The sequence below is a fragment of the Falco cherrug genome, chromosome 13 (assembly GCF_023634085.1).
Source record: "Falco cherrug isolate bFalChe1 chromosome 13, bFalChe1.pri, whole genome shotgun sequence".
Taxonomy (NCBI): Eukaryota; Metazoa; Chordata; class Aves; order Falconiformes; family Falconidae; genus Falco; species Falco cherrug.
In genome coordinates, this window is record NC_073709.1 from 13,921,596 (window position 1) to 13,941,741 (window position 20,146).

Here is a 20,146-nt window from a genome sequence, read left to right on the forward strand (position 1 = left end):
GGTGTTTAAAAATAATTCATTCTGAAAATGCAGTGGAAGAAGTAAACCTAAATGTCATCATGCCCCAAAAATGTTTCTGGAAGACCATAGTTAAGTTTGCATATGAAACATTAAAGCTTAGTATTCACTAACTGATGAGTGCTTGGTCTGGGATCCACACTGTGAATTTATACTTATGAGCTCTTCGTGCTTCTCAGTTTCAGGAATAGTAAAACCTTGTATTTGTTCTTTACCAAGGATTGAAGCACACATTCAAATGAAAGTTTGTGGATTTTTACATGACAAAATGAAGCAGGGCCTGTGTAAAACAACCATTTCTCTATATTTCCTAAGAATAGGAGATCCATCAAATATGGCATTATAATGTGAAATCATAAAATTCTGGAAATAATTAGATAATTAATAGTTGTTTATTATTTATTTGTATTTCTATTTGCACTCATATATAGGGGAAGACAAAATTAATTCCTCGATCTTAGACTTGGCAGTGAGTGCCACATCTTCTACCTCTTACATCTTATGCTTGATCAGTTTCTTGTCTGTTCTTTCTGCTGCATGCATGAGTGATGTATTTCACATGACATATCCAAAACTTTCAGTGTCCTATGCATGCACCTCACATTACAGTGGTTTTAAAATTAAAGCCTACTCATTGCTCATGGAAGACAGTAACTTGCTCCATTTACAGGGGAAGAAGAGGGAAAACATGCTTGCATTGACCTTATGCCTGCCTTGGAATCCAACCAAATGCTGAGTTCCCAATTTTTCTAACTCCTTTTTCAGTATTCCCCTGGAAAAATGTGACTCTGCAGTGCTCTCAAGAAAGGGCAGTGCCTCCTACTGTAGAATAATGCTTGTTCTCATTTTTTACAAATTTCATTATTCCTTTCAGTGTCGGTCTTGGAGAAGAGGATAAGTAAGGATTTCAGAGGCCTTTTGTTTTTTAACTTAATGTTTCAATTTAGAATATGGAGCTGTAGCCTGGCATTTTGTAGAGCATTCATTTGAGATCTTGCCATAAATATAGATTTAAGTGACTCTTTCACCTTTCCTATTTGAACCTGAAATGTTAAGACATTTTTTTCTGCAGTCAGGCAAAGCGTATTATTTATTTGTATGTTAAATATACCTTGAACTGGGAAAGAGACAAGGTTTTTTGCTCCCTCCCCCTTTTTTTTTTTTTTTTTAACTCTGAAAGAGATCTATTCCAGAAGAACTTTGTTTTCTGTTTCTTTGATATTTGCTTTGCTAGATATGAGGATTCTCTTTATTTGTTCAGACTAGACGCTAAACTGAACTTTCCCTATTAGTAACAAAGTGTTACAAGTCCTTTCTGGAGTTTTGATATCCATACTTCCTTCCACAATCATCAGTGTTTATACATTTTTTTGCAGGGTGGATTGTATATTTGGCTTCAGAAATGTTTTATTAAATATCCTAGGATCAGAGGTGACTTTACTGTCTATAGAGCAGATTGATGGAGGGATGTGTGTGGCCTCTTGTAGGCAAATCAACCAAGTTAATAAAGACTGCTGAACTTGCTTTTGGTCCATGCTAAAAGCACAGGATAAAAACGGTATCGGAATTTCTGCTGTGTTTTTTTGTGTGTGTAACCTCTACCATTCTATGTTTCTCTCCATCTTTTGTTCTCTCTTTCTTTCTTGAATTTTAGCTGGTCTTCAATTACATGTCCTCTGATTTTAATGCTTTGGGTTTTTTCACAACCTTCTGTGGAGTATTTTTCATCTCCCAACACATTCTTCCTCACCCCACCTTGGTTAAAATCCTTTAATGTATCTCACTGGAAAACAGTAGTCCCACAAAACCAGTAGGATAGTTGCTATACTCAAATCCCAGGACAGCCAGGTTGTATTTGCTGCACTGTATTTCCAACGGAGCGCATACTGTTGAAGTTAGCAACTGGAGCCACCTGAACTGAAGCTTGGAGGACACTATGGTACAGATAGCTGAAGAATCTGGTCATTTTCTCAGGGCTTCAATCATTCCTAATTAACAACATAGAAATTCTTCTAGACCTCCTATTTGCTTAGTTTTCTGTAATATCATAAGTGACTATAACCAAAGGCAACAACCGTGAGAAAAGGATAGTAAAGGATGTGTGAAAAGGTGTCAGTCTACAAGCAGAGAAGGACAGGAGGGGAGAGGGAGGGGCAAGAAGAATGACATTTCCTAGTTTAATTAGAATAGATAAATTAAGATGTATGTTTTCATAAATACATGTACACATACATACATGGGTTGCTTATTTGTGGCTGTTTTCTGAAGCATCCTCAGCATTGGGAGTGGAAAGTGGAAAGAGCAACTAGAAAAGTAGAATGAATGTTTCAATCTTTGAAAAGTAATATAGGAAGCAAATAGTGTTCTGGATGGTTCTCTTTTCTGCTCAAATAAATTCACTTTTCCTGGCTGCTTTTTGATTCTCTGAGTGGAACACTTAGCAATTATTTCTCCTCTGGGAGATGGTAATAATGATTGCTCCAGGATAGCTTACCACAATAAATGATAGCTTACTACGGTATGTTGCATGCAACAGTTGTGGTTTGTCAAATGTGTTCCTAGTACCAAAAATATTTTTGCAGGTTATATCATAAACTAACAGTTAAGCTGCAGGTGAGAAACTTACTGTTATCATAAAAATACAGGAAATAAACTTTTACCTAAACTTACACCTTGTTAGATAGAAGATGTTGAGAAGATAGAGACTGGAAGTTGAGAAACAGATACAGTGGAAGCAGTATGGCAAAAATGCCACTCAAGATGGAAAACAGTAAATATCTAGAGAGCACTGTATTTTACTGTGCCTTCAAAAGCTGGAGACTAGACGTGGTGTCCTGCAAGGTCCTTTACAGCCATGCAGTCTTGCGTTGCTGAAATCCAAGGAGCTGGTCATCTTAGACCACTGATTCTCTTAAGTCCTACTTAAAAAGCAAGCAAATAAGGAAGATTCTGTTTCCCTTCTTTAATTTCTCCTCTTCAGCTGCTTTTCATTTTAATTCTAATAAAAATGCCTTTATTATGACACAGAATATCTTGTTATTTCCCAAAATACTTCTACAGTGTCAGTGGTGCACCTAGTAAAGATTGTGTTGGTAATCCCAAGTCCTGTTGATTTTGCATATGCTTACTTTGCATGTAAGTAAAGAAAAGAATGCAGATGCATACTATCTAATTCATATAAAGATAATTAAGCACTGTTTCTCCACCACCACCACGCTCCCCCCTCCCCAAGATGGCTTTGAAGTGTCTACTAAGCATATTAATGTGTTTTCTGTGGTCACTGCGTTTCAGTATTTTGGCTAAAAAAGTCTTTTTTCTCAAAATTGATTTGGTCTCTTTTTTTGCTTAACTGTAAAGAGGGAGGCATTTTTTTGCAAAGCAGCAAGAAAGTGGAGACACTGGTATTTCCAAATTTCTCTAAAGCAGTCTCTTTCTGACTAGATTCACAAGTAATGCTGTTCTCTTCAGCAGATTTTTTGAGTATCATTTTTACCAGAGATGACTTCTGGTGATATCAGCATCTATAATTTAAAAACAAAATATGAAAGAGTTATTATTCTAAAGAGACAGAGATATTGAAGGTACTTACCTGGCTGAAAGCAGCAGATGCCAAAATATGCAGAAGAGAAGCTGGTTAAGTTGTCATGTCTGCCTATGCTGGTTCGTTCCGCCTCACTGTTCCTCGGTTGTGCTGGTAGAACTGCTGAGAGGGGCTGGACTGCTGTCAAAATTGGTCGCTGAAAGGATTTAAAAAATACTGTCTTCTGATCCTCCCTTTTTTGTTTGGGGTATTTTAAATTCAGGTCAGTTTCAGGTTGTAGTGTTCAAGGGATATATTCCACTCCTTGCTTGTAAGTTGTTTGCCGAATGATGTTTTGTGCTTACCTTGTGAATTGCTTTGAAAGGTGTTGCAGAAAAGACACATACTTGTTACAGCTCTGTTGAGAAGAATGCCTGAATTAGAGTTGTGGTATTGTGAAGTGAAACATTGTATTAAAATAATACTTTGGAAAATCATATTAAAGAAAAATCAAATATACCACCTATAGCAGACAATAGAAGCATATTTTGATAGGGTTTTGTTAATTAAGCTTAATAACATTAATTGTGAACACTAGTAAAGACTATTGAAGATTATAAGGGCTATCCATTTTTCAGTGTGATCAAAATGCTCACATATGTGTTCAGATGTGTTTTAAATGCTGCTTAGTTCTGATAAATAACAAGTATGTCTGATAAACAGGTGTTAGTTGATCAGCATCTTTAGTGGGATATATTTCTATGGAAACATTTTATTTAATACTGTGTTTCAGTAATATCTTTTACAGGAAACATTTGGTTTGAGTAACACTCTTCTCTCTGCTGTCAGACTTGGTAGAATACAAAATAAGCCAAGTGATAAGTGAGAGCTGGAAGAGGTCAGAAATTGTTGACATTGCATCATGATAAAGATTCTGACTGCAAATCATTAAGCGTTTACTTAAGTTGATTTAGAAAAGGGCATAGACTGATCAGGTACTTAACTTTGAGAATATACATAAAATTTTTAGGAAATGGGCTTAGATCACTGAGTTTTTAAAGTAATAAAGACATCAAAGTACTTGAGTTAGAAATCAGAGCAGCAAAATATGTTGATAGCTTGATAGCTATTAATGCATAACTTAATGTATCAATACTACTGTATGCAATATGATCGTAGTGTATGTAGTCTGGAGGTGATGACAGTAGTAATATGACAGTTGAAGTTATTCATTCGACAGTTGAAGTTATTCATTCAACTGTATAAATATCCCTGTTGAACTTTAGATTTAACAAAACATTTCCTATGGAGGTAAATTTCAGGTATTTTCATTTTTTGACAGCTCCATGAAATGAACTTCCCTATTTATATTCTTAGGCAGGAAAAATGATACAAGTAAAATTCTGTGCTTTATACTGGTACTTTTTCTCTTAAAGCACTTCTAAAACCTTTTTTTCTTTAGAATAGTCTTAAAAATACCATCTCATAAAATAAAATAACTGCCTGGAATTCCTTGAAGCTCATGGTTTGGCTTCTGAAGTTCTTAAACAAATAGACTGTCAGAAATCAGTGTGGGTTCATTTCCAGGATTAATGCTTCATTCACAATAGATTCTTTGCAAGATCAATACCCTGAAATATCAGAAGATTAAAGATGTATCGGATACCAAAAACACCAAACATTGTTTTAATTACTCAAATAGAAGAAAGCTGGATAATTTTTGCTTGCCTATGAAGAATGTTCTGCTTAAGCCAAAACAAATTCTTTACCAGTTCTTTTAGAAAGTCTGGAAGTATTTAAGTTTTTCTCCTCTGCTTATGAGACAATGCCTGTTAGTGAGCCAGTGCTACATGGGATAATACTCTACATTTGTAACAACCTGTCATTCAGCTGGTCAGTAAGCTAATTAAGTATGTTTGTTAATTGTTTCAGTAATACGGTTTATTAAGTTTGAGGTTTCTTATTCTCTTTGTCGTGCCTATAGGGGGAAAAAACCCTCAACAATCCAAGGTCTGTGCCTGTTGAATAGTTTACAGAAAGTTAAACAGTGTATCCATTCACTTCTGCTATTGTGGTATGTGAAATGCAGTCGTTTGAGCTGAATCCCAGAGTCATTAGCCTTTAACTCAGGCAAAGCAGCTATCAATTTCAATCATACTTAATCATGTGACACTCTCTTATTTACGCTTGTATTGTGGTTTTAACTAACAGCTTATGACAGGGATTTGTAGATGGGTCACACAGGAGTGGGAGTCCCAGGAAACGTTGTGGTCCCTCAGCCAGAATCCTCTGCGGTTGCCCTGAGACTAATTGCCAGACTGGGCTTTCTCCTGCACTTTACAGGGAGCTGAATAAATTCCTTCTACTCCCTTAGCAGAGGGATTTTGAGGATATAATCCTTCCTTTTCCCTGGCATTGGAAAACGCATGAAACCCTGGTGGCAGTGCACAACTCAAGTACTGTTAGCGCTCCAAGGCTGTGGAGATGGGGCAGAGGCTGGAGTCTGGACAGACAAACAAAGAAGTGATGTGGCTTGGGGTGGCCTTTGTGCACCAGCACAAGGTCAGCCAGAATTTCAGTCTACCAGTGGGAATATTCAGTACTTCCTTCAGTTATATAAAATATTGGCATAGAAGCCCAGGCACGCATTGGGAAAAATATGTGGATTCAAAACAATACTTTCAGTGTCTGTGAGTGCTTTACCCAGGAAGAACTTTGTTTTATAGCAGTACCATGTGTGCCTTATACTGCTTGCTACTGCTGACCCTCTTTCAGCACAGTTGAGCTCTTATACCAGTCCTTCATGACTTCTTTGCCTTCTGAACCAGTAAACATTATCTCCAAATTGCAAGCTTGTGACAGAGGTATCATTCATGAAAATCTGTTCTCTTTTTCAGAAGCCCTCTGGAATACAAGCTAGATTAGTTTAAAATATGTGTTGGATGATGGATAGAAAATTGTAAACCCAAGCTTAGGGAATGGCATCATCTTCATGTATAATGCAAGTTGTATGCTTGTGTTTAGCTTCCCCGCTTATTTTAGGTTCATATTTATCTGTTGGAGTTGTGTTGAATGGTGACACAAACTAAAAATAGTTATGGATTCCCCCAAGTGACTTTTCCAGTCACTTGTGACTCAGAGACTGGAACAGACTGTCTGAAGAACTGATGAGTTCTTCTCAGTAGTAGGAAGTGGGTAAGACTTTTGAAGTGGATAGAAATTGCCTAAAAGTTTTTGAGACCAGTAGAAACAGAGCTTCAGTTCATTGATGCTTAGGGTTTGTGAAAGGAAGGAGCATCTTAAGAAACTGTAGCTGGCAAGGAAAAAGTTTGTGCAATGCCATGAGTTTTGGAAGTATCTGAAGTCCTATTAGATGTACCAGAGAAATCAGGGTTTATTAGCCGTAGAAGAACTCTCTGTTTCTGTTTGGCTTAGGACTTTGCAGAACAGTCATTTTTTCTGATGCATAGATCCAAAATTACACAGATCTTACACCACTAGGAGCCCCATGTGGCAGTTGCTTTTCCTTGCTGTCCAGTTTCTACAATGATCTGGACGTTAACCAAATTATCATTGATTCTTCAAGCTTTAATTCACCACAGAGGCAATGGGAGCAACAGCTTTAATCATTGCCAGTTTTTACTGACAGGACTACAAACCACAGTTGCCAGATGACTCAGACTTTGGCATCTTTATTTTTGCTCATGGTTTTTATATGGAAATTTGAAAAAGTTATGACCACAGAGATCATGATTTTCAGTAGAGTGCAAATGCTGTAGCACCACACCTAAACTAAAAGTGGGCTTTAATCCATCTTCCTCCTCTTTTTTTTTTTTTTAACTTCTCCTTTGTTTTATATGCTTCGTTCATGATGGCATGTTGGCTCTCACATTAGTGAAGTCTTGCCTTGACACACACGAGCTGCTGGGATGTGTCCTTCAGGCTTGTGACCTTGCAGAGGAACACTAGGTGTTAGGTAATGTGCCTTGTTGCCCAGATGCTCCATTTCTGAGATCATAAGGGGAGGTGCAGCACCAGCCTTGATTCCTCCCACTTCTTTTTCGGAGAGAGGAGAGTTGTAAAACTGAGGACCAAGGTGGGGAAAAGGGTTGAGTGCAAATTGGTTTGGTTTAGCTCAATCTCAGTAACAGTCACAGTATACAACTTCAGTAAATGGCTTCTCTGTCTTTGAAGAAGCAGTTCTAGTTCTAGGAAAGGAATTGAGCAGCTGTAATTATAAAGTAAAACTGAGTAGCTGTGATTATTAAAGTAAAATGGTCCTTCCTAGAGCATGCCCACCTGCGATGAGGGTTGAGAAACCAGCATTGTTTAAAAATGTAACATGAATTCTCTAAGGTTTTAGGGCAAGCTACTTGGAGGAGGAGTACTCTGCAGTTGAAAGATTTTTGAGCTTCTGGAAACTGCAGCAAGGTTTCTGTATCATCTATCTAGAGGCAGTTGAAAGAGCTAGTTCGAATTCTTAAAACAGCTGAGTTGCTGCAGCAGAGGGAGTTGGGCAGAATTCTGTTTGTACGTCTTGATGGCCTTTGTGAAGTACCAGGCCGAGAGCTGCTTCTGGAAATGAAACTCAGCAGACTCTGACTGATCAGGAATGGTCAATCTCGTACTAAACCTGCCAGTGCCCATGCCACGGGAGTACAAGACGGCCTGAAAGATATGTGTTCACATGGTGTAAGCCTGGGCCTGCATCTGAAAGGTGGGACTTGCTTTGGTACTTCACAGTTTCAACATAGCCCAACATCATCCAGGTGGGGGACTGTTTGTCACCCCTTGGAACAGGAAAATTTGTCACAAGACACTCTGCACATGGTAGTGTGAAAACAGACTCCTAAAGCTGCACAATAACCGAGCAATCTCTTTTAACCTGTTTGGCCACTCTGTTCATTATGCTGTTCATGTGTCACCCTAAAATGAGGCTCACAGCACAAGAGGGGCTACCCCATGTGGGTGTGATGTACAGAGGCACACTGTAGCTTCAGCAAGTTGCCCTGGGCTGAAAGCTCCATTTCATGAGGGAGGCTGGCTTTCACTGGGACAGAGGATGCTCCTGGCTGCTCACACATCCCTTGACAGATGTCTAAGCATCATATGCAGCAAGTGCTGAGGGGCTGCAGGTTGCACATTACAGTTTGATGTTTAAACAGTGAGCTGGTGCTGCTTTTAATTTGATTGGTGCCTGAGGAGTATCTGTGGAAAAGGGAAAGAGAAGATAGCTGGGATGATGCCTTGGCAGCCCTCCCTATGGAAAAAGGGGACCCTTTGATGAGTCAGAGCCCTGACATTGTGGGGTAGCCTGCTGTCCTGTTAGTAGTCACATTGTGGAGCTGCACAGAGTAACTGTACTTCAGAAACATTGACTCATGGGTGTCAGTACGATTAAGAGCACACTGGAAAAATTTTGGGAAGGTGGGAGGAAGCTGTCAGTGCCTGTGCATTCTGCATGCTTCCCCACTGCAGCGACTGTTACCAGCCAAAGTGAAAGCGACCACAAGGCCACAGCCTGTACCATAAGATGAGCCAGCTATCTTGAGCTGCAAGCTAAGCAGCAGTGATCATTTGGGTCAGAGGTTTATATGCTGTCAGGAAGGAAGTTTAGATTGGGGAAGGTCTGTTCATACCGTACTGAGAATTCACACTTCAGCACCTTTGAATTGTTTGCTGCAGTGCCTATTTATATCAGCATTTGCTTTGAAAGTGTTACTAAGTGCAGCTGTTGTGCACTTCTCTTGCACATTTTGCACTTCCATTTTATACCTAGTTGACTGGTTTAGATTTATTTTTTAATGTCTGCATCTCAAATACATTTAAGCTTTTTTACCATGAAAGATGGAAGAAAAATGCAAAAGTCAAGCCCATAACTAGTACCTTGTAAGCTTCTGAAAATTGTCTTACTAATGAAAAGCACAATAAGTAGATTCTTGATTGTGGGCAGTGGAGAGTATTGACCTCAAATTACTGCAAGGTTAATTTAAATTTTTGCATGGGGAAAGAGACACTTGTTTGGAGTAACAGAGACATCACTAACTTTGGCTTCAGTCATCTTATCTGTATGACCTTCTTCAGTATCTGGGCAGCAGAATCTGTCATTACAATTTGACAGTTTTCGGTCAGTGGTCATAAACATTAAACTTAAGTTGGCAGGAAGTTGAGGCTCTTTAATAGGAAATAACACTGTAGAAATCAGTCATACTTTTTGTCTTTGAGAGTAATTAGAAAAGTATTTGAGATAATTTATACAGCTTTTGAAAAAGTGAACGAGCACATTTTTGAGGAAACATGTAGGGAAAAGGTGCCAATGGAAAGTTACTACCTTGGAAACTACACTCGTTCTTGTGATATACTATTCTTTTCTGTTTCTTTCTCCTCCCTTTCAAGTTGATGCACAGGAAGATAACAATATCACCTAATTTACTCATGCCTGCATAGAGAGGCATTGCAATACATGGGCACTATTTCAGTTCAGCTGAGAGCTCCAGTGAATCTTCAGTGTCTTAGCAAGAGGTTGACCCAAGACGACTGAAAAAGAACATTGTACTAGAAGTGAGCATCATACAGTATCACTAACTGGAGTATTCTTTGTCTTGACTATTCCAGTGTGGGAAAGCACTTCCTGGCCTTTCCAAGCAAGAAGACTGCTGTGGAACCGTGGGTACTTCCTGGGGTTTTAACAAATGCCAGAAATGTCCCAAGAAGCCATGTAAGTGCTATTTTGTTGTTATTCTCTGGATCAGTTATGGCTTTTTTTCCCCCCTCAAGTAGTATTTTTCCTTTTCAGGGGGCGGGGAAGGAACCTAGTAGAAAGAATAGGCTATGGTTTGATTTGGGATAGGTTGCAGAAACTGGAATTCTCCTGCATGCCAAAAGAGTTACAATATGCAGGCACAAAGTGCAGCCAGCAAAGTTAATGTTGTTGGGTCTTTCCCTTCCTCCTCCTCCTTTAAGTCAGTGATGCACTGTGGCGTTTTCTCAGTGCAGGAAGGATAATGACATTGAATCATCTTGCCTTTTCCAGCTGGATTTATTTTTTGAACAGAAATGTTAAATTATAGAGGCGCCAGTTACTGCTTGGAGAGAATGCAGTGACCTCTTGGGACTGCAGATGAACTTTCAAGTTTGGAGCCAAAGTTTTTCAGGCTCTAAATTGTCAATTACGTTTATGTTTTTTCCTCTATTTTTGAAATATTTTCCTCAACGATTAGGCAATGACAAAGAGTTTCCTCACAGTTTTGTTAGGATTTGACATCATATGAGAAAGAAATTTCAAATTATTTACATGATAAGTGAGGCTAGTCTCTTAAACCTTTTGTGAATTACATTACTGTTGCAAAGTAATAGTAATACCACCCTGTCATGTCATATTTTCACCACTAAATGAAAGATGAGAAAAGATAATGTAATCTCTGTTTTGTAGGTGGAGAGGACCTGCATTTAATGAGCCAAAAACAGTGTAGGGAGTTGCAGTCATTCTTATGTAGGACTTCAAGGCCACTGTTACTTGTACAGATAGCAATGCTGGGAACATGTTCAGTGTTTGATTTATTACTTTTTAAGTATATTTTTGTCTGCAAGTCTTAATGTGGATATAAATACAATTCCAGCAGAAAACCTGCTGTTACTTCTACTTCTCTGACTCCTCCTTCCACAGGAGAGTCTAATATAAATTTATGCTGGCTCAGTCTGCTCTGCTAGTTTATGAAGCATTTAAATTTTGTGGTTTGGAGTATGTTTATGTTCTGATGTGCTTCCTAAAGAGAGCCTCCTTGGGGTCTTTGAGGGCCATAGTTAATAAAAAACTGGCACCTATATTTTTATTCCTGTAGCACGTAAATACAGTTTCTAACAGAGACATACATTCTGCATTGGTGTATGCATTGTGAAATGTGTCCTGATTTTATAGCTTTCTCCAACAAAGTAACAATTTGAAAGACTACAACTGAAAGTCTTGTTCATGAGAAGCATGCAGGCATGTGAAATGTTGCTTAGTGGATGTAGGTGCACCATGAGAGGGATCACAAAAGCCTGAAACATGTTTGAACCAAAAACTGGTTGGAACTACTCATACAGATTTTTGGTGCCTGGTTCAAAGGGAAGCCCATTTGCTAGCTCTTCACATCTTAGATAAAACACTGGTCACCTCGGCCTGGAATCTACAATGGACAGTGCGTTGATCAGGCAGCTGCTTAATGCCAACATGCTCAGCATGATGTTAAGGGCATGCAAACAGGAAAACACTGGGACAAACCATATCTGAAATCCTGGTCCCCAGATACTTCCTAGGTACATACAGAGAAGTGCCCAAACTTACCCTGAAATCTCTCCTGAAGTGAAGTCTGCCACCTTTTTTTCAAAGCACTGAGTAAGAATATTTTTTAAAAAAATGCTAATTAGATGAGCACTGTCCTTTTATTATAAAGATTAATGGCTAGCACACTTGCTCAAGATGGGACAATTCAGAGTTCCTTTATCTGCCAGAAGAATTTCTAATCTACATTTTATACCTATGAGGAGATGACCTAACCCATAAAACATAGAAACAATTCTTGGAACAGGTCTGGGCACCTAGTCTTTTTCCCAGTGTACTTAATTATTTATGGTATGAGTCATGCTCACTCCTGCATTCTGGTTCAATCTGGAACTGTTTTTTTGAATGTAACTGTATGATTTCAAGAAGAGACAGAGAATGTTGCCACTTGGAATAATCCTGTCCTTATGATTAAAGCATTCCTGCAAAGTAAGGGTTTGGGTCTCCTAGACATAATGGGATACATTTCTCATCCTTTTAGGTGGAAGCTTTCACTGTACGTTAGCATTTTAAGAAGGGGGGAGATGATTGTTCTGTTTCTGAAAACTGTCTGCTTTCTCCAGATTAAAATATAGTGTCATCTACCACTACATTGTATCAAGAGTATGATTTGGTTAGGTGTATGCTTCAAGAATATTCACTGAATCTGTTAGGAAGCTTTGGTAGAAGTATATATATTTTCTTAATCTAGATTTGATTTAGGGATGAGTTAAGCATGATGCTGTTCAATCATGCCATGAATTGCAGCAATTCTGCTTGGGTGTAAATGGTGAACATTCAGATTTCTAAGAACTTAAGGTGATTTGGAGTGTTGCAGGAGTTTAAGTGATCTTAGAGTTTTATAGATGTTCATTTTGAACTTAGGCACACCACTTGAACTTTCAGGTCTGTTTTGCATCTGGGCCTAAGTGTCCTTTGGGCACAGGTGTCATATTAAGCCTCATGTCAGTATCCAAGTGTTATGCTTCCATAGACCAAACAATTTCCAAAGATAAATGTAAATTTATGATAAGATCTAATGAAAGAGTAGAGTGGCTGTGTAAGGATTTGTATTTCATCATGTTGTTGGTTGGTGGGTTTTTTTTTACAATAATGAGAATTTTCTGGTGGTAAAAAGAGTATGTATTAGACATATGTTTATGAATGTATGTATTTATATATTTTATATTTTTATATATTAATATAGTATATCTATATTTGTATTATATGGTATTGGGTAGAAAAAACTTGGGAGTCAGGCAAATTGTTAGTAAGTTATCAGTTAAGTGATGTCCTTGGTAGTTTCTCAGCAGGCAGAGTTAGTCCCACATTAGTCCCATGTAATTTTGACCTGTTCTGATACTTCACTGAATTGGTATTACACTGCTTATTGTAGACTTTCTGGAAGCAAACAGACTTCCTTTTGCTTTTATGGTTTTACGCTTCATAAACTTTGTTTAAGGTTGACCTCTTTCTGTAAAAATAGGTTATCAGGTTGCATTTAACATGATCTTCTGTGAAACCCACTTCAGCAAACTTCTTAAACATATACTTCAGTCTCATTAGCAGGCACTTTTCTTTGCCCTTTAGTCAACCACTTAATGATGTACGTAAGTTTGCATACATCTTGTTCCCACAGACTTAAGTAGGACTTTGTCCCTTTGTAAAGAGGTACTTGTATGCTTTGGGTGATAGCTACTGCTCAGGCAGGCTTCTGCCTTGTTGCAGTTTCAAGTGTCTTGGCCTGAGACAGCTCCCATGTCTGTAAGTTTACAGGTTGTTCAGTATTACTGAAAAACAAAAGGAATTTTGGAACAGATCTCCACTTTTGAAGGCTTCTGCAGAAGATGACTTTTAAGACAAAGCGCATTTCTGTGTTACATGGGGAATGTTATGACTGTTCAGGCTTCTTGCTAACAGTTAATAATTACAAACAGGTTGTCTAAATGAGTAAAGGGTAAGTAATGTAGGACTTCATCCAGCTCCCACATGGATCACTAGCCATCAGTGAACAAGCTTCTTACTCTACTGTGACCTGCTTGGATTGCTGCTCTTTGTCGAAGGAAGAAAACAGCTGCTAGTAAGCCACTCTTTCCGGCTCGGTGTGGGAGTAGGAAGATGAGGAGGGAGGGAGAGGTTAAAATCTCTGATGTCACTCCACCACTGCACTTGCTAGAGCAGCTGAGTCACCCTGGAAGGGAAAATGTGTTGCTGCACTGGAAAAGGCCTGGCACAGCTCATGGGCTAGTCTCCATCTACAACTGGAAGAGCTCTGTTCTCCTCTGCCAGGCTGTACTGCAGGGTACTACTCCTGCCCACAAAAAGTTGAGACTTTCTTGGTTTTAGTGTGAATTGAATCAGGTCTGTAATGGCAAACACAGATAAGTTAGGACATAATCAGCGCAATTATGAATCTGCCTCTAGCAACATAAGCATTAGGAGTTTCATTGATATTTTTGGGGACCAGGAAGGAATACATTAATGCATTGCACTTTTGAAAATGTCACCTTAAATTTCAACTGGTTTTAAGATTAACATTGTGAAAATATTGGAGCTGCCTTGAAAATAAGTGTGTAGCAGCCACTTTATGGTGAGAGATGAAATTTTCAAATCTTAATTTGTGTTAAGAGTGATTGTAGTCAATGTAAAGGTGGAGAAGTATGTGTTGAAAACTGTAAGAACATTGTTGCTATATTTTCACCTGTACTATTTTTGTGTTTTTAAGCAATTGCTAAGGAGAATCTCATTGTTCTAATTAAACAAATATTTTAAGTAATTCACAGCAATTTGAAATAAAAGTATCTCACTCCATAAACTGCTACTCAAGATCATCACTTAAATTTTTCCAAAGAATAGGAAAAGCTTTAGAGCTAATGAAAATAATTCTTTTTCTTTTTTTCCCCACCCTTATAGTCAACCAGTTACCAGTTTTAAAATAAGCTGCAGGGTTAAATGTGCAATTCAGGCATTGTATGTGAAGTGAAGCCAAGTAAAAACATTATCTCACTTAGTTGTTCTTTTTTGACAGTTTATATACAGTAAAGATGGAAAGTAATGTGTTTTGATTTGTTGGGGGGGGTTGTTTGGTTGGGGTTTTTTATTGTTTTGTGGCCTGCTGAACATTTAGAACACTTTTAAAGGAAAACAAAAGATCTGGCCAAATGTTAGATAACTCTGTTGTAGCATTCAAATTATAAAAAACTCTCTAGACTCTTAGTAAAGGCACTTGTGTGATCATAGTGCCAAAAGTTTAGTCCTATACATTTAATAAAGTACTGGGATTTGCCAAGAGGTTAGCTTTTAATGCATAACCATACAAAGAAGTTACTGCTCTCATTTATGAAGATATAACAGTTTAAGAATCAATAAACAGTTTTCTGTAGTCTCAAAAGCAACATTAAGTGTAGGAAAGAAACAATAAATAAAAATATAAAACTAGTTAAATGAACACTTTCTATTTTGGCAAAATTGTATTTAGTCTGTGTTTTGCAGTGGTGTTATGCTCCTGACAGTTTACACTGATCAGCCAGCGACAGTCTTCTAAAATTCAGCAGCTTTGTTAGGTAAATTACAAATGTGCCTTTGTCTTCTTTTGGTTTTTTTTTAAGTTTATTTGCATCTATTTCCTCTGTATTTCAAACATTTTTTAATTTATTGTGGCAGGAGAAATGGTATCCAACAATTTTGCTTAACATTGAAGATACTTTTACTTTCTAAAGCTGCTTTCAGTTTTAAAACCATTGAGTTTCCATCATGAATCTTGAGCTTTATCTTTTCCCAACATGATATTTGTAGCTGGTTTGGAAAAGTAATTATTTGAATATTTGAGGACAACTAAGATGAAGGATAACATCCTGATTGCAAAGATTTCTTTTTTTGGAAAAAAATGTAAGTTTGAATAACTGAAAAGTCCAGTGGTATACACGTGGAAAGAGGTGAAAGTAAGGTTACCTGTACAACCTTTAGTTTTGATTTCTTGACCTTCCATGCATCATATAATCTTACAATGATTTTTTTAAACAGATAATCAGGTGTCAGACTCTCTTAATAAGCATATAAATCAGCAGTATTTAACTGACATAATTTTTTTTTCTTCAGCATACCATGGATACAGTCCTATGATGGAATGCCCGCAAGGCTACAAGAGGATCAATGCTACGTTTTGTCAAGGTATGACAGTGTCCACAACTGATTGTCTTTATTTTGAGTACCAGTTTTTTGTAACAGATTATTTGATATGTATGACTTGGATGAATTAATCCAATTGATATGTATTTGGGAAAAAAATGTTGAGGCTACTTTTAATGCTTTCCAAATACTGGCATCTCCATAGAATGTTTTTTTGCTCTGGGGCAAAAAAGCTTTTAAATCTTTTATGTGTACTCTCATTTTCTTTGATGTATAAAGATGACTTCATAAGGATTCATTTACTTTGGTTGTCAGTAGAAATACACTGTTCTGGCAGTTCTTTTGCTAAGCATTGAACTTGCAGACTTGCTCATTTAAGTCAGATGAAATTAGCAATATAGAATAAACTGGGCGGGGGGGGGGGCGGTGGTTAATAGATTTATGGATTCCCATCTATAATCATGAAAGTATGGAGTAATTGGAGAACAATTATTTTGGACTGAAAAGGTTAGACACAACAGTACTGAGAAAAGCCACGTAATGTTACTGGCAATTGGAAATTAAAAACTGTGCATACCTGGCTGCCGTAATGTGGTGACCCATGTACTTCAAGAATGTGTATAGTGCAGGTGAGGAGATATGGAGTTAGATGCTGCATAAGTTCTGTTACTCCAGGATTACGCCCTGTATCTCCTGGCTGTAAGCACAGAAGTTACCCAAACATGAAGGGTTGTGGGATCCGCAGAGATCCGTACCTGGCAGGTCCTGGCTGTAAGCACAGAAGTTACCCAAACATGAAGGGTTGTGGGATCCGCAGAGATCCGTACCTGGCAGGCTAGTCAGTTTGTTGTACTAGGTTTTGATAGTTTTTTTTTCCCCTGACACATTTTTGTATTCCATAACTAATACTGCAAGAAATATCAGGCTTGAAATAGTTTGTTTTACTATTGCCATCATTATCCCAGAAGAGAGCCGTAGACTCTATATATAACTTGTGGTTGATACATGGAAATTTGTAACCTGGAGTTTAATCAGACAATAGGAGTCGGATTATCCTGCCAGGAAGTAGACTGTTGATGAATTGTGCATGGGGACAAGCTCATAACTTTCTGGAGACAACACAGAGTGGTGACCACTGCAGGTTCCCCTTATTGCCTTATCAAGGCTGGGATGGCTCCTCTGTAATTTACTCACCAACACACTCCAAAAAGGAGGTGCAAATAAGGAGGAAACTGGGAGAAGGAATACCCATGAAACAAAGCCAGGATGAAGTTTAGTCCTATTGATGTGACAAGAATACCGTTTTCTTTCAGAGGGTCAGGATTTTGACCTTGGAAAAGTTATCAGGAAAGCTAGCTTTGTATGTGAAGGCTGTTGGCAGGGTGGATTTCAGTCCTGAAATTGTCACTAGCATGTTTTTCTCAATGGGTCAGGCAAAAGTATCCTGTTTGTGTTTATCTGAAGCAGACATGCTTTTCTAGAAGAGAAGAGGGCAGGGCTAATATGGAGCAAAGCAACATCAACAGCCATGAAGAGAAAATTGTTCAGCTGCTGGCAGGGGAGTATTTGTATTCTTGTAATAAACCTTACAATTAAATTGGAAAACAGTGGCACAGCCTGTCCATATGCAAGTATACATTTTAATTAGATTATTCTTTGCTGAAAGGGTGTGCATGCTGTGTCCGTGCTCAGAAAGGGCCAGCGTTGCCAGACCAAATAGTAATGGGGATATATTTCTGAATCCCTGCCTGCAGCTAAAGGAGACTGCTGTTTTCACCTAGATACCCACCAACTTTCAGTGCCATTGAAAACTCAGGCCTAAAAGCCTAATTAACCTTTTGCTCTACATTGTTTTTGCAGTCAAAAATCTCTTTAGTTTAGGAAGCCTATGTAGTATTAGTGTGATTAATAACCAGATCCTGATTTTTTTTCCTTTCAAGTGAGTGAACTAATGTAATGAAACATTCTTCTCTCTAATGTGTTATGTAGGGCAACAAAGAACCATCTGTGGGTATGCTAATTTGAACAGTTTAGTGTAATTGCTATCAAGAAAGCTTTTTCCCCCCTCAGTAATTATCTTTTCAGTGAGGTGATTTATTACATCTACACACATGGATGCCCTAGGCTGTCGTTAAAGCCAAAATACAGCTTATCAGAGTTACAACTTCTTTGTCAGAATCTGCATGCGATGCTAATTCCTGGTTCCCTGTTTAGAATTATACTTACTGATTCCTTCTTCTACTAATAGTTTTCTTGGAAAACTGAAATAGAATGAAAAAAACAGCTGGTGAAAAGCTTGGATTCATTTTTCAGGAAACTAACATATTGCCAATAGAGCACTTTAAAAATCTTATCTTGAAGAACTGGAAAGATACCTGAACACTTGTTGGTTTTCAATGCAAAGTAAAAAGTTAGGCATGGAAGTTCTTCAAAAGTCCCTGTATGCTTAAAAATTAAATATATATGAGCTTGCAGAAACTAGTACTTTTATGTCGATGGATCATATTCTGTAATCATGTGCTCTGGGGACTTCAAGCTCTTTTCCCTTGGCTTCACTATGATTTAAGGTAAGTTTTGAAAGTATATTCTGCACTCCTACATTTGTCCCTAAAATATAGTAATAACATTGTTTTCTCTGCAAGTTGTATATACTTTTTATTACTTTTAGCTTCATTACTTTTAAGTAATAAAAGAGCTTTGCTTCATAAGAAATGCTGTTTAATGTTACTTAGCTACTAAGTTAACAACCTTCTTTCAAAGAAGTTCTTTTATGATGATCATGCTGAGAAATGAATATATCTCCAGAAACTGGGCTGGGTTGCTATTTGGACATTGATTATGTGTTTGAAAAGTGTGGCTCTGCAAACTCGTGTTCCAGTAAATTCCACACAGAAGTACAAAACAAGTTGGATTGATTTCTCCTGCTGCTACTCTGTAAGCTCACAAAAATCAGTGGGTCATTTCTTAGAATGAGCAACTGTTTTTTTCTGTAATTTAAAAAAAAACATATTGCAGTAGTTTCGTTAGCAACCAAACCTTTTTGTTTGTTTCACCCCTTGTTCTCACTAATCAGATTATTGTTGAAACAATCAACTATAATGGAGGCAGTAACATCTGGATATTTTTCTTAGAACTGAGGATATTAATAGCTGTTAACAATATAGATATAGCAGAAACAGTTGGAACAGTATTTTCAGTGGTGTTGGTAGGTGCAGTTGTAACTGATTTTCATAAAGAGAATAAAAAATGGTGCCTGCATATTAAGCCAATTTGGAGAACATACAGTCAGATGGCATTCCTAGTGAAGCCTAGCATATACCTACCAGAATGAGTCAAATTTTCATAAATGAGACATAAATTATATATTCCAATCTTAATTTGCGACATGAGATATTGTGCATATTAAAGCACTTCCTGCATGAAAACATCTGTCAAAGCAGATATTACTAAATAACATTTAATGACTGACCACTAGGTCATTTCTAATTAAGAAGTTGCTTTGGCAAATTCTGATTAGTATATAATTGATCTAGAAAGGTTGCTTTACATAAATGTAGCGAAGTGTATTAAGTACGTGCAGTTCTTATTGGAAGGGAAGTTACTAACTTTGCCTCAAAAAGAGATAAATATTTTCTATTCATTTTTATTACTTAGTCATTTAAACAAAGTCAGTCAGTGTTTGAAAAGCATAGAAATTTGATTTCAGAGCTAAGTGCAGAAGTCCCCCTTCAGAAATTTAACTTTCCATGGTGCTTAGGCCTGGAATCAGCTTTGGGCTGCTGCTGTTGCCATTGCTTTTGTCCTCCAACACGAGGCACTTGGGACAGAGGGGATGAGAATGGCTGCAGTACTTCCTACCCACCAGTTTATTCTGAATATTTCAGTGCAGCGGCCAGGGCTGTGGGGGTCTGACTAGGCTTTCTGCTTCTACAAGTTCCCTTTCTTGGTCCAGTTTCCAATTAAGAACCTTCTGAATATCATGACTGTCCTAGCTGGAGGCTGTTGCATATTTAGTTTTTATGCCTCATCATCTGTCATGTGTTGTCTTAAAAATTGTGGAATTGTGGACTTATACATTGTTTTCTTCTGTTTATGTATCTTTGAAAAATCTGAATTTTTCATTCTCTTTTCAGACAGATTTATTCACATAATCAAAAGTCACCTACCAAATGTGTAAA

At 37.8% G+C, this 20,146-nt stretch overlaps 1 protein-coding gene across 11 annotated transcripts in view; it reads left to right on the forward strand.

Annotated features, from left to right (window-relative positions):
- Nucleotides 1–20,146, forward strand: part of LTBP1 (latent transforming growth factor beta binding protein 1) — a 216,759-nt gene that overhangs the window by 113,576 nt on the left and 83,037 nt on the right. For all 11 annotated transcript variants that reach the window (XM_055726094.1, XM_055726086.1, XM_055726088.1 and 8 more), the window contains 2 exons: nucleotides 10,154–10,256; nucleotides 15,939–16,010. In XM_055726094.1, coding sequence (XP_055582069.1) covers nucleotides 10,154–10,256; nucleotides 15,939–16,010 — 175 coding nt within the window. The remainder of the gene's footprint in view (nucleotides 1–10,153; nucleotides 10,257–15,938; nucleotides 16,011–20,146) is intronic.